Here is a 14,767-nt window from a genome sequence, read left to right as displayed (position 1 = left end):
AGATCAGATGATCACCTACAGAACATTCCATCCAAAAACAGCAGAGTACACATTCCAGTGCACGGGGAACTTTCTCCAGGCTAGATCACGTAGTAGGCCACAAAACAAGTCTCCATAAATTTAAGTACATAAAAATTATGTCAAGCATCTTTTTCAACCACTTTTGTGGTTGAAACGAGGTATCAATTATGGGGGGAAAGACAGAAAAAACACAAACACATAGAGACTAAACAACATGCTACTAAAAAACCAAATGGGTCACTGAAGAAATCAAAGAGGATACAAGTCTACCTCAAGAAACAAGAAAAAACACAATCTAACTTTCCATCTAAAGGAAGTAGAAAAAGAACAAAGCCCAAAGTCAGAAGAAAAGAAATAACAAAGATCAGAGAGAGAATAAAAAAAAAAAAAGACAAAAAACCCCCCAAAAACCTAATAGAAAAGATGAATGAAAGCAAGGGCTAATTTTTAGAAAAAGTAAACAAAACTTATAAACGTTTAGCCAGATTCATAAAGAAAAAAAGAAATGAAAGAGAAGCTACAACTGATATCAAATGATCATAAGAGACTACTACAGTCACACGGACAACCTAGAAGAAACAGGTTTTTGAAAAACTACAATCTTCTAAGACTGAATCAGGAAGGAAAGACCAGAAGAGATCAGCAACTAGAATGGAAATTAACTCAGTAATCAAAAAAACTCCCAATAAACAAATGTCCAGGACCAGATGGCTTCACAAGGGAATTCTACCAAACAGTCAATGAATTAGTACCTATCCTTTTCAAGCCATTCCAAAAGCAGAAGAGGAGGGAGCACGTCAAACGCATTTTATGAGGCCACTATTACCCTGATAATCAAAACCAGAAAAAGACACTACAAAAAAAGAAAATTACAGGCCAGTATTCCTGATGAGCACAGATGCAAAAATCTGCAACAAAACGTCAGCAAACTGAATTCAGCAGTACACGAAAAAGATCACACCCCATGAGCAAGTAGGATTTATTCCAGGGATGCAAGGAGAGTATAATGTCGATAAATCAATCAACATGAGACACCAGCTTAAACAAAATGAAGGATAAAAATCCCATGATCATCTCAGTAGCAGAAAAAGCATTTGGCAAAATTCAGTATCCTTCTGTGATAACACTTTTCAATAAAGTTGGTATAGAGGGAACATACCTCAACATAAAAGAGGCCACTGATGATAAACCCACAGCCAACATCATATTCAATGGTGAGAAACTGAAAGCTTGTCCTCAAAGATGAGGAACAAGACAAGGATGCCCACTCTTGTCACTTTTTTAATGGGAAAAAGACAATCATTTCAATAAGGAGTGTTGGGAAAACTGGACAGCCACATGTAAAATAATGAGATTAAAACATTTTCTCACACTATATACAAAAGTAAACTCAAAATGAATTAAAGACCTAAACGTAAGACTTGAAACTGAAATTCCTGGAAGAAAATACAGACAATATGCTCTTTGACACTGGTCTTAGCAATATTTCTTGGGATATGTTCTCCCAGGCAAGGGAAACAAAAGCAAAAATAAACAAATGGGACCTAATTAAAAAGCTTTTGCACAGTGAAGGAAACCATCAACAAAATGAAAAGGCAGCCTACTGAAACAGTTAAGAGACAAAACTAATGTAAAAATGTGACGTCAAAAACAGTAATCATAGAGGAAATATTTAGATACAAGTGAAAATGAACAAAACAAAACCCAAAGTTAGTAGAAGGAAAGAAGTCATAAAGATTAGAGCAGAAATAAGTGAAACAGAGACCAAAAAAAAATAATAAAGAATCAATGAAACGAAAAGCTGGTTCTTTGAAAAGGTAAATAAAATTAATAAACCTTTAGCCAGACTCATCAAGAAAAAAAGGGAGAGGGCCCAAATTCATAAAATCAGAAATGAAAGAGGAGAAGTTAAAACCGACATCACGGAAATACAAAAGGATCGTAAGAGGCTACTATGAACCACAATATACTAATAAAATGGACAACCTAGAAGAAATGGACAGCTTCTTAGAAAGGTACAATCTCCCAAGACTGAATCAGGAAGAAACAGGAGATATGAACACACCAACTACCAGCATTGAAATTGGATCAGTAATTTTAAAACTCCCAACAAACGAACGTCCAGGGCCAGATGGCTTCACAGGGGAATTCTACCAAACATTTTTTGAACATTTTTTTTATTGAGTTATAGTCATTTTACAATGTTGTGTCAAATTCCAGTGTAGAGCACAATTCTTCAGTTATACATGAACACACACATATATTCGTTGTCACTTTTTTTTCTCTGTGAGCTACCACAAGGTCCTGTAAATATTTCCCTGTGCTACCAACCATTTAAAGAAGAGTTAATGCTTATCTTTCTGCAACTAGTCCAAAAACTGCAGAGGAAGGAACACTTCCTAATTCATTCTATGAGGCCACCATCACTCTGATACCAAAATCAGACAAAGATATTTAAAAAAAAATTACAGGCCAATATCACTTATAGATGCAAAAGTCCTCAACAAAATACTAGCAAATCAACTCCAACAATAGGTTAAAAAGATCATACACCATGATCAAGTGGGATTTACCCCTGGGATGCAAGCGTTTTTCAATATCCACAAGTCAATCAATATGATACACCACATTAAGAAATGCAAGAATAAAAACCATATGATCATCTCAAGAGATGCAGAAAAAGCCTTTGATAAAGTTCAACATGCATTTATGATAAAAACTCCAGAAAATGGGCACAGACGGAACATACCTCAACATAATAAAGGCCATATGTGACAAACTCACAGCTAACATCATTCTCAATGGTGAAAAGCTGGAGCATTTCCTCTAAGATCAGGAACAAGACAAGGACGCCCACTCACCACTTTTATTCAACATAGTTTTTGAAGTCCTAGCCACAGCCATCAGATAAAAGAAATCCAAATTGGAAAAGAAGAAAAACTGTCACTGTTCACAGATGACATGATACTATACATAGAAGACCCTAAAGGCACCACCAGAAAACTACTACAGCTCATCAATGAGTCTGGTAAAGCTGCAGGATGCAAAGTCAATACACAGAAATCAGTTGCATTTCCGTACACTAACAACAAAATAGCGGAAAAAGAAGTTAAGGAAACAATCCCATTTACCATCATATCAAAAAGAATAAAATACCTAGGAATAAACCTAACTACAGAGGCAAAAGACCTGTATCCAAAAAGTGTAAGACTCTAATGAAAGAAACTGAAGATGACACAAACAGATGGAAAGATACACCCTGTTCTTGGATTGAAAGAATCAGTATTGTTAAAATGGCCATTCTACCCAAGCAATATACAGGGTCAATGCAATCCCTATCAAATTGCCAATGACATTTTTCACAGAACTGGAACAAAAGATTTTAAAATTTGTATGGAAAACACAAAAGACCCTGAGTAGCCAAAACAATCTTGAGAAAGAAGAATAGAACTGGAAGAATCATGCTCCCTGACTTCAGGCTGTACACAAAACTAGAGTAATGAAAACAGTGTGTGGTACTGGCACAAAAAGAGACACAAGGGAACAGGATAGAAAGTCCAGGAATAAACCCACACACTTAGGGTCAATCAATCTACGACAAAGGAGGCAAGAATATACAATGGAGAAGACAGTCTCTTTAATAAGCAGTGCTGGGAAAACTGGACAGCTACCTGTGAAAGAATGAAATTAGAACACCTCTAACACCATATACAAAAATAAACTCAAACCGCATTACAGACCTAAATGTAAGACTGGATACTATAAAACTCCTAGAGGAAAACATAGGCAGAACACTCTTTGACATAAATTTCAGCAATTTTTTTTTCAAAGCAGCTCTTAGGGTAATGGAAATAAAAGCAAAAATAAACAAATGGGACCTAATTAAACTTAAACGCTTTTGCACAGCAAAGGAAACCATAAATAAAATGAAAAGACAACCTACAGAATGGGAGAAAATATTTGCAAATGATGCAACTGACAAGGGATTAAAATTTCCAAAGTATACTAGCAGCTCATATAACTTAATATCAAAAAACAAAACAACCTAATCAAAAAATGGGCAGAAGACCTAACTACACATTTCTCCAAAGACATCAAGATGGCCAACAGGCACATGAAAAGATGCTCAATATCACTAATTATTAGAGAAAGGAAAATCAAAGTTACAATGAGGTATCACTTCACACCAGTCAGAATGGCCATCATCAAAAAGTCTACAAATTATAAATGGAGAAAGGGAAGAAGGTTTGGGGAAAAGGGAACCCTGCTGCACTGTTGGTGGGAATGTACTATGGAGGACAGGATGGAGCTTCCTTAAAAATATAAAAGTAGGCTTACTATGTGATCCAGCAATCCCACTCCTGGGCATATATCTGAAGAAAACTCTTAACTTGAAAAGACACATGCACCCCAACGTTCATAGCAGCGCTATTTAGCGAAGACATGGAAAGAACCTAAATGTCCACTGACAGATGACTAGATAAAGAAGATATGGTGTGTACATAAACACACACACAGACACAAAATGGAATATTACTCAGCCATAAAAAAGAATGAAATAATGTCACTTGCAAGTAACAACATAAATGGACCCAGAGATTATCATACTGAGTGAAGTAAGTCAAGAGACAGAAAGACAAATATCATGGTATCACTTATATGTGGAAACTAAAAAAAACAATGATACAAATTCTACTTAGAAACCAAAACAGACTCGCAGACATAGAAAACAAACTATGGTTACCAAAGAGGGAAGGTGGGGAAAGGGTGGGGAGGGATAAATTAGGGGCTGGGGATTAACAGACACACATTGCTATGTATAAAATAGATAAACAACAAGGCCCTGCTGTAGAGCATGGGGAACTATATTCAATTTCTTATAATAACATAATGGATACTTGACAAGAAGGAAAAAAAATCTGAGTAAAAATTTGATACACATTTATTAATCACAGTGCTATCAATCTATTCAAATCCTTTATATTCCCAAGTACTGTCTTCATTTGTCACAGACTTAGAAATACTAACGTCTGAGTTCGAATAGTTTTGCCTCATGTTTTTAGTTATGTTACTTGGACCACAAGGAGCCCAGAGCACAGTCTTCTCTACTGATGAGGTCTTCATCTGATATAAAGTGACATTCTTTGCTGTCTTTGACTTCCCTCTTAATAAACCGAGTGTGTTTCCAGCTTAAGTCCATCACCAGGCACTGACAGCAATAGAATTGTTGACAAGTAGGAGAACCAGAGAGCAAGAATTAGAAAATCAGGTTAGAAACTCTAATCCTAAAATTTAAAATCAGTAGCATTTCCTGAGAATTGTACCAAATCCACAGGCTAGGTGAGTAATCATCTACGTCATCAATAAAGATGAATAATGTGGGTGATTCGCAAAAAAGAATCCCAAACCACCCCAACATAGAATTAAAACACTTTAATACCACCACCCTGAATTCCTATTAAAGACCCCACAGACTGCCCTCTGCGTTCAAGGTGGCCACTGTCAGCTGCATGAAGACAAAGCTGATTAAGGTTCACGGACGCATGACTTCAGTGCACAACCCACTGCGGACACGAGGAGAGAACAGGACGGGAGGACGGAGGGGGAGGACACAGGACACGCGGGAGGAGGGAGGCGTCCGGCAGCTGAGCGCCGAGCAGACACAGGATGCGCACATCCTGCAGTGACCTGCGATGACTTCCCCACCAACCACCACGTGCAGAGCGCCACCACCGCCTCCCTCAGGGCCCGTGGTAACCGTGGACGACCCACCTTGCAGTGCGTGGTGCTGACGGGAAGCCCGATGTTGGAGGCGATCACCACTGTGAACGCCGAGGCCAGCTCGATGGTGAAGCCGCTGCGGGGGAGACAGGACACCGGTCACAGGTGCCTCTGGGGGGCTGCGGGGGCTCGCTGACCCGCTCCCCCGGGGGGCCCACTCTCACCAGAACTCATTCTTGGGGCGGACAGCTGGCTGCTGACCAGGTCCGATGACATCAACAGAACAAGGAGCTGCCGCGCAGAGGCAGCAGCCACACTAGACTCGGCATGGTGCGGCGTACAGCCCGAACCAGCCTCGCTGTCCTGATACGTCTTCCAAACCCACACGCTGGCGGGAGCGGGGCGGAAATTCCCACTGTGCCAAAGAGGCATTTCTAAAGGGGCAGAGGGGAAACTACGGCCTCAATGTAAAAACGTGTACTTATGATAAAAGAGTGAGTTTTTCCCTCAGATTACTAATTTTTCTTCAAAATCAACCTTACAAGAGACTCCTTCATTAACATGCCCTTCAAGGGAGAAAGGATCTCTTACAATAGGTAGTTCTGAGTTTTAGTTGTATTTGGAAAGTGCTCTAGTAAATTTCTGTTATTTAACCCCTACTATCTCTAAAGGACACACAGCCAGGACCACAGAAACCCACGTGGGAGGGGCTCCAGACCCCAAGCCCAGGGCAGGGGCGCCCCTCCAGGTGGCTGAGCCTGGGGAAGCCAGCAGAGCAACCTCAGGGGATGCAGGTGAGAGCTGCTTTCAACCAGCAGGTGGAGCTGGTGAGCGGAGAACCTGGGGGGAGCCCGCCCTCCCCACCTGCTCTCAGGCCATCACCTGGGGAAGACCACCAGGGGGAGTGGAATAGGGGATGCGGGCGGGGTCTGCCTTTTCTCTCCCCTTTCTGCTTCTCTCTCGTGTCAGGGCCACTGCGAGCGGGGCTGGGGAGTGTGTGAGGGTGATGGGTGAGGCTGCATGGGGAGCCCTGGGGTGGATGGTCAGGCACAAGGCTTCGAGGCTGGCCGCGCTGGCTTACCTGGACGGCGTGATCGGGGTGAGGTCCTTCCCCATGGTCTGGATCACTCTTCTCCCCCAGACCCAGAGGCCTGTACAAATCCCAACCCCTCCGTAAAACAGCAGCCAGACGGGGGTAACCGATTCCTGCAGGACCACGCCTTGTTCATAAATCAGCCACAGAGCTACCAGAGGGCCAATGGCATTACTGGGAAGGGAAAAAAAAAAGGTTAATTCTACAAACACTGTACACACAGGCAAATGACACTGAACACAATGCATGGTGATTTCTGTGTTGAGAAATAGCCCATCAAACCGCAGTTGTGGCTTGCCAATATAATCTAGTGCTGATAAAAAATGATTAATTTTTGTTGTGGTTAAAAAAACCCAGAAAATTTACTATCTTGACCATTTTTAAGGGTACAATTCAGCACTGTTAAGGCTGTTCACATTGTGAAACCAGAGCTTTTTCATCTTGCAAATTTGAAAGTCTATAGTTAATAAATGCGAATTGCCTTTGCCCCGTCCCCCATCCGCTGGTAACCACCGTTTTACTTTCTGTCTTTGTGAATCTGACTGCTCTCGGTATCTCCTGTGAGCGCAGGCAGCCAGTTTTTATCTTTTTGTGACTAGCTTGTTCCACTTAGCATAACGCTGTCAAGATTCATCCTTGGTGTAGCATCTGACAGACCTTCTTTCCTTTCTAAGGCTGAATATCCCACTGTTTATATATGTATACACCGTATCTTGTTTATCCATCCATCTGCTGATGGACAGTTGGGTTGTTTTCCCCTTTGAGCTGTTGTGAATAACACTGCTGTGAACACGGGTGTGCATATATCTCTTTGAGTCCCGGCTTTCAGTTCCTCTGGGGTATATACCCAGAAGAGGACTTGCTGGATCATATGCGAGTTCTGTATTTAATTTTCTGAGGAAACTTCAGACTGTTTTCCCAGTGGCCACACTAGTTTTCTTTCCCGCCAGTGGGGCACTAGAGTTCCAATTTCTCATACCCTTGCCAACACTTGGCATTTTGTTTTCATAGATGTCGTCTTAATGGTTATGTGATGTAATAATTTTTTTTTAAGTACTGAAAAATCATAAGAAGTGGACACAAACATCAAGTTCTTTTTTCTCTCAAAATCCCTCAAAGTCCCTAGTTTATATTAGGGTTCACTCTTGGTGTTGGACATTCTATGGGTTTAGACAAATGTGTGAAGACAGGTATCCACCATTAGGCGATCAAACAGAGTGTTTTCACTGCCCCCAAATCTAGGGGGCAGTAGTTTGCCCGGTGTCTTTCTCTCTCTTCTGGATCCAACAACAGCTGTTGATTTTTCTGTCTCTGGTTTTCACCTGTTGTTAGCGTGCAGCGACCACGTCCAGGCTCCTCCTCCTCACGGGCTTTTAGCGGCTTCTGTGGCTGCATCTCCCCCTCCCAGCCCGCCCTCCACTCTGTGTAGACCGAGTCACAAAGAATCGGCTTCCAAGTCTGTGTCTCTCTGCTGTGTGACCACAAATGTCCCATTTCTGAGCTTCAGATTCCCCGTGGTTGAAGGATACCACTTACGACCACAAAAGACTGTTTTGAGGAGGATTCAAGTACGTTACAAGTGGTAGAGCACTGAGCCTGGTACAAACTTAATCACCTCTGGCTGAACAAACAGAAGCCCCCTCTTCACTGTCACACTATTATTTCTAAAACCTTGCTTTTATCAGACCTTATCCCTGCTCAGGAGCCTCAAAACCAGCCCCCAAACGGCAAACAGTTGCTCCAGAGTCTGGGCACCTGTAGCAATTACTGCCTAGACTCTTCCTTTGGCCTTGAAATGTCTGTGACTTTCCCACCTATATGTCTTTCTTATCTCCTTAACTGGAATTTAAACTTCTAAAGGACAGGGACCCAATTCATAGCACGTTGCTAGTTCTGGGCCATCAATAAAGAATTTGTGATAAGGAGGAGGAAGTGGGCTGATGGTGGGTGGATGGGGGGGGTTGGTAAAAAAAAGTTAGGACAGAACTTGGTGCCTCAAACAAAATAACATGGCAGCACCTAGCAGAACACAAGCTGTCCGGGCCTCTTGCCTGGCAGGGAGATTTCTTTTTAAAAAAACAGAAAGGCAGTTGCACGTGTGTAGGCTGTGGAAGCCCACAGCTGTAAAATGGAGCCAGGTAACTAGGCAGCCATGGCAGAAACGTTAGCCCCGTGTGGTAACCATGGTGATCGTAAACCGTTGTAACCGGAATCAATGGTAACTGTGAAATGTACAGATATTGACTGTGGGAGGAGCACTGTCCAAAGCGCGTTATATAAAGCTTCTGAGTTAATCTTCATAGAAATCCCATGAGGCTGGTATTAGTTTTACCCCCATTTTATAGCTCGGGACACTGAGGCTTTGGGAAACTCGGAGACGGGTCCAGGGCTCCCCAGGCAGTAAGACAGTAGATTCCTCGTATTCCTACATATCGGGGCTCCCATGACTGGCTGACCTCTCCGTCTTCACTCTCTTGCTCCTGGCTCTTCCTGGAACACACCACCCTCAGGCCTTCGCTCCTGCGGTTCCCTCTTCTGGCTGCTCCCTCAGTCCCTTCCGGCCTCACTGCGCGAGCCCTCCCGCCCCAGCAGCCTGTCCGACAGGGCAGTCCCCAGCCTTGGTGCGGCCCCCTGTGCAGCGGAAAATCCGTGGACATCTCTTTCTGCCTCAAAAACTAAGGGGACTGACGAGTGACTCACCCCAGGGCGGGAAGCTGAAACAGTGTGGCCAGAATCGGGGCTCAAACCCTGGTTTGGGGGTGGTTTGTTTTTTTTTTTTAATTAATTAATTTGTAGAGGGGAGGTAATTAGGTTTATTTATTTAGTTTTTTTTTTTTTTTCTGATGGAGGGACTGGGGATTGAACGCAGGACCTTGTGCGTGCTAGGCATGCGCAATACCACTTAGCCGAGCCCGCCCCCCAAAGCCCAGTTCTTTCGATTCCACGTGTTGTGATGTACTAATCCAACACAAACCTTCCCTCCACACTGGGTAAATTTAGGGATCGGTGACATGAACATGCAAGGACATTTACTGACAAAAGCCCGCGTGTGAGCGGACGCGGGCAGCTCAAACCCGCGCGGGTGAAGGGTGGGCTGTATGCGTCCGCCGCCCGCCCCCCGGCCCCCCCACCCTCGCCGGCCGGGATGCTGCCCCGCGCGCGCGCGGAGCCGAGGGCGGCACTGACCTCACGTCGTTGCCGCCGTGAGCAAAGGAGCCGAAGCAGGCGGTGAGGACCTGCAGGAAGTGGAACAGGAGGTGGACCTCGGGCTCGTCCTTCTCCTCCTTCTCCTCGTCGGCCGCGTCCTCGCGCGGCCCGTCGGGGTCCGCCAGCTCGGCCGCCAGCTTCATCTCCACGCCGCCCTCCTCGGCCTCGATCTCGGCCTCGGCCACGGCGTTGCAGTAGCTGGAGTAGCTGTCGTAGCGCAGCCGCTTCTTGGAGTAGGCCACGGCGTCGGCCACCAGCTTCTCGCTGTCCTCGGGCGCGGCGGGCGCGTCGGCGCGGAGCGTGGCCAGCCCGGGCAGCCCGCAGATGGCCGCCGTGTAGCACGTGTAGCTGTTGTTGCGCCGCAGCAGCCGCGGGCCGCCGTCCTGGCCTGGCCGCTCGTCGTGGATGCGGTGCAGCAGGTCCTTGTAGAGCCCCGAGTCCTTGTGCACCGTGTGGTACACGTGGCCGTCGCCGCGCGCCGGGCCGTCGAAGCCGAAGGTCCCGTTGGACACGGGCGACTTGGCGGCGCCGTGCGTCATGGAGAGCGCGCGGCCTGGAGGGGGACAGCCGCCTTAGCGCCCGGCAGGGGGCGCGGCGTCACCGGGGTCACCCCTGCAAGCTCCGAACTCGGTTTTCGTGTTTGCCCCAGGCTGTTTCTGAAGGACGTGCCCATTGGTTAAGGTGACAAGGGGAACTTGGAAACATACAAGGGGTAAAACTAGTAATGGGGTCTTTTAAAGAGGATGTTAAGCTCTTTTAAAATGTGTCTTCCAGAAATTACCATAGCGCTCGTTCCTTCTCTAGTCACTAATACGGGGAGAATCCTCCGAAGGAGCTTAGTTTAGAAAAATGTGGCACCAGAGGGGCACCACCTGGTTCACTGTGTGATGCACATGCTAGGTGCTCCTTAAGGGCCACTGGGGACAGTGCGAGGCGGATCTGTCACATTAGTGGGCCAAGTTGGTTTGCTTTCTTTGGGGAAGCTGAGGCAGCAGCCCTGGGAGGTGGTGCCGCCGCACCTGTGCAGGGAGGCAGGCCTGGCAGAGGCTGCTGCCACCTGTCAGTGTCCGCAAACCCCGTGGGACAAAGGACTACCACCCTGATCCCGCCGTGGTCCTGATGGGACCACCAGTTCTAGCTTTCTCTCTGCACCTCCCAGGAGGAGGGCGTTCTCGTGAAGCTGGATGAACCGACCTTGGGCAGGTGGAAGCCACAGGTGAGGGGCTCAGAGGTGTGGTGGCAAGGAAGGGGCCTGGGCGCTGCTTGGGACACCGTACAGAGAGGGCTCTTGGAAGACTGTCACAGGATAAGAATAAGCCTGCTGTAAGACCGGACGGTCCCTGGAGGCCTCATGAGGCCCTGGGTTTTCTCAAAGCATAAACTGGGGGACACCCTCGTGCACTGGCACCTTCCTGCCACGTGCAGGCTGGCTGGCCCTCCCAGGACGACGCCCTCTGCCCCACGCTAACCCCAGCCCGAGGGTCTTACCGTATGTGGCCCGGGGGTGGTGTCCCGTGGACGTGCCTTCTGAGGTCCCAGACTCCACAGCCGACCCCGTGAGGGGGACAGTGCTGTCATCATTGGCCTTGGCACCAGGCAGCTCTTTAAATACCGGGGACTCCACCTCCTGAATTTTGTGGAGGCTCTCATCAGAGACGCGGGACAAAGCACCTTGTTTCTGTAATTTACCTGAAGAAAACAGTCACAGCTGAAAATTTTGCAACAGAATTCTTGTTATTGAAAAATGACTATAAAGTAAACATTTATTTTCATCTTTACTACTTACTTGGGCAGTGAAAAAAAGTCACAGTTAGAGAAAGTAAAGTGGAGAGTTCAATTAATTAGCTGGGAAACACAGGCTAGAAAACTCATTTATTGAGGAAAAGATGGAGGGTTAGGCCTGAGTTACCTCATCTGAAAACCAACAAAAGAGAGAGGGTTCGACCTGACCCCCACGGTCAAATGTTCTGTAAATTCTATAACCATCTAGACTAGCCTCCTGTTTTCTTAAACTAACCTCTGAGTCACTGAAATGTTTATCCTTTTTGTCTTCATTTATATTGTTACAGTCTGTGTGGTTTTCTTCTGTTCAATAAATTACTGGTCTCAGATATCTTCAGGTCACCAGGTCTTAGGAAACAAGCAAATCGTTTTCCTCAAACGGAAAAGAGAGATTCTACTTACTTTTGAAAATCCTTTCCTTTCCAAAGAAACCAGGGATTTTTAAAAAGCCGTTTTGAAGCTGGATAACCTTCTTTTAAATCAAACCTGGTGAGCGGCGCTGCTGACTTTATAATCTTGCTGCTTGTACGTTTCCCTGAGCAAATGTCTAAGCTCTTCTTCTAATAATTTTAAAAAACCTGTTAACACATGAGACAGGTATTATTTTTCTCTATTTTATGAATGAGCAAATGGAGGCCCAGAGAAATGAAGTCATTTTGCCAAAGGTCACACAAGTAATGAAGTGCGGACAGTTTACTGTATGTCTGTGCCCTTGGCCGCAGTCTGTCTGCACTTAAAAGAATAGAACAGGAAATAGACATTGAAATATCAAGATATGTGGGATTGACAAAAAAAAAAATCTCCTAGGAAGCCATAATGGGCAGCAATGTCAGTTTCCTGCAGTGACATTACAGCTTCAAGCTGGAAAGCAAAGCTTTAAGGTCCATTTGACATCAAGGCTGAGCTATTAGAAAAAGCCTTTGAACATCAGAGCAAGTGAGTACAGTTCTTTACTTGTATGTGGTTAAATCAGACAAGGAGTCCGTCTTGGGGGGGCTCCTCCTGGGCTGATACTCCGTATGAATGGAGGGGGTGCTGTTTATCTTCAGCAGAGAGCAGGGAGCGGCTACGAACGAGACATGCGGCGACATCAACCCATCATCAAGGTGGCTTCACTTCTTGGTTGGAAGTTGCATGGATTGGTCTAGTTTTTTTGTGATTAGTTTCTAAATTTACACACAGTACATTGGCTCTGTCTCTGTGTGTACAATCCCGATGCTAACAAATGTCTAGATTCCTGTACCTCCCACTATGATCAGGGTAGATAGAGAAAGGCTCCATCAGCCATCAGAGCTCCCCGCTGCCCAGCCCTTAACGCTGACAACCACTGACCTGGTCTCTGTCCCTGCAGTTCTGTCTATTCCAGATGTCATATAAAGGAAACTGTAAGACATGTAATTTTGAGACTGGCTTCTCCTACTCGGCATAATTAATGCTGTCGAGATCCATCTGTGTTGTCACAGGCATCAGGAGGTCACTCTTCCACACTGCTGAGGTCTCTTCCAATACACGGAGGCACCACCGTCTGTTTATTCGTCCTGTAGATACTCCATGTTGTTTCTGATTTTTGGTGATCGTAAATCAATCCGCCACAAACATTCATATCCAGGTTTTGGTGTGAATTTAAATTTGCATTTCTCTAGGGTAAATACCTAGGCATGGGTAAGTGTATATTTAATCTTATAGGAAACCACCAGATCGTTTTCCTGAGCGGCTGTACCATTTGGCATCCCCACCAGGAGCGTGAGAGCACTTCAGGTGCTCCCTCAGCCTCTCATCACACTTCGTCATGTCCAGTTTCTAAAAGCCATTCAAATAGCCGTGTAGTGGGAACTCACTGTGATTTTAATTTGCATTTCCCTGACAGCTGGTGATGTTGGGCACCTTTTCATGGATCGACTTGCCATTCATGTATCTTTTTTGGTGGCATGTCTGTTCGATTTTGCTCATTTTTTAACTGGGCTGTTTTCTGAGATTTCTTTATATATTCTGCATTCAAGTCCTTTGTCAGAGAGGGGTTTGCAAACATTTTCTCCCAGTCTGTAGCTTGTCTTTTTATTCTCTAATGATGTTACTCACCAAGCAATAGTTTCTAATTTTGATGAAGTGTAATTTACCAAGTTCTTTTATGAATTGTTTTTGACATCACATCTAAAAACGTTGTTTTACCAAAATCTCAAAAGTTTTCTTTTTCCCCCTAAAAGTCTTATAATTTTCTACTTTACATTTATATCTATGATATACTTTGAGTTAATTTTTTACAAGGTGTAAAGTCTAGGTCAAGGTTCTTTTTTTGAAGCTTTCCATGTCCAATTGTTCCAAAATGATTTATTGTAAAGACTAGTCTTTCTCCATTGAACTGACTTTGTACTTTGTTGGAAATTAATTGGCCATATTTGTGTGGGTCTGTTTCTGGACTCTATTCTGTTCTGTTAATCTAAGTGTCTTATCTTTTCACTAATGCCACACTGTATCTTTACAGTAGCTCTTAAACGTCGAGCAGTATGGGTCTTCCAAACTTTACTCTTTCAAAATTGTTTTGGCTTTAGTTCCTTTAGCTTTCCATATAAAAATTTTTAAGTGACTTGTCTAAATCTATAGAATATTCTCCTGGGGTTTTTCTTTAAATTGTGTTAAATCTATAGATCAATGTGAGAATTGACATCTTTACAATATTGAGTCTTCTAATTCATGAACATGGTATGTCTCCTCGTTTGTTTTGGTCTTCTTTGAAATAAGGGTTTCCCTTTTTTGGCGGGGTGGGGGCGAGATAATTAGGATTATGTATTTATTTATTCTTAGAGGAGGTACTGGGGATTGAACCCAGGACCTCATGCATGCTAAGCATGCACTCTACCACTTGAGATATACCCTCCCCCCGAAATACGGGTTTTCAAATTCAGATACATCCATATGAAACCATGATTGTGGGGTACACCTTGA

At 44.6% G+C, this 14,767-nt stretch overlaps 1 protein-coding gene across 3 annotated transcripts in view; it reads right to left on the bottom strand.

Moving 5' to 3' along the window:
* Window positions 1–14,767, bottom strand: part of SLC20A2 (solute carrier family 20 member 2) — a 92,230-nt gene that overhangs the window by 3,785 nt on the left and 73,678 nt on the right. For all 3 annotated transcript variants that reach the window (XM_072950163.1, XM_072950162.1, XM_072950161.1), the window contains 4 exons: window positions 11,531–11,731; window positions 10,022–10,595; window positions 6,824–7,009; window positions 5,794–5,878 (listed from right to left, as the gene is read on the bottom strand). In XM_072950163.1, coding sequence (XP_072806264.1) covers window positions 5,794–5,878; window positions 6,824–7,009; window positions 10,022–10,595; window positions 11,531–11,731 — 1,046 coding nt within the window. The remainder of the gene's footprint in view (window positions 1–5,793; window positions 5,879–6,823; window positions 7,010–10,021; window positions 10,596–11,530; window positions 11,732–14,767) is intronic.

Source organism: Vicugna pacos, chromosome 26 (genome assembly GCF_048564905.1).
Source record: "Vicugna pacos chromosome 26, VicPac4, whole genome shotgun sequence".
Classification (NCBI taxonomy): Eukaryota; Metazoa; Chordata; class Mammalia; order Artiodactyla; family Camelidae; genus Vicugna; species Vicugna pacos.
The sequence above is the reverse complement of the archived record's forward strand: the minus strand, read 5'-3'. Positions and strand labels throughout refer to the sequence as shown.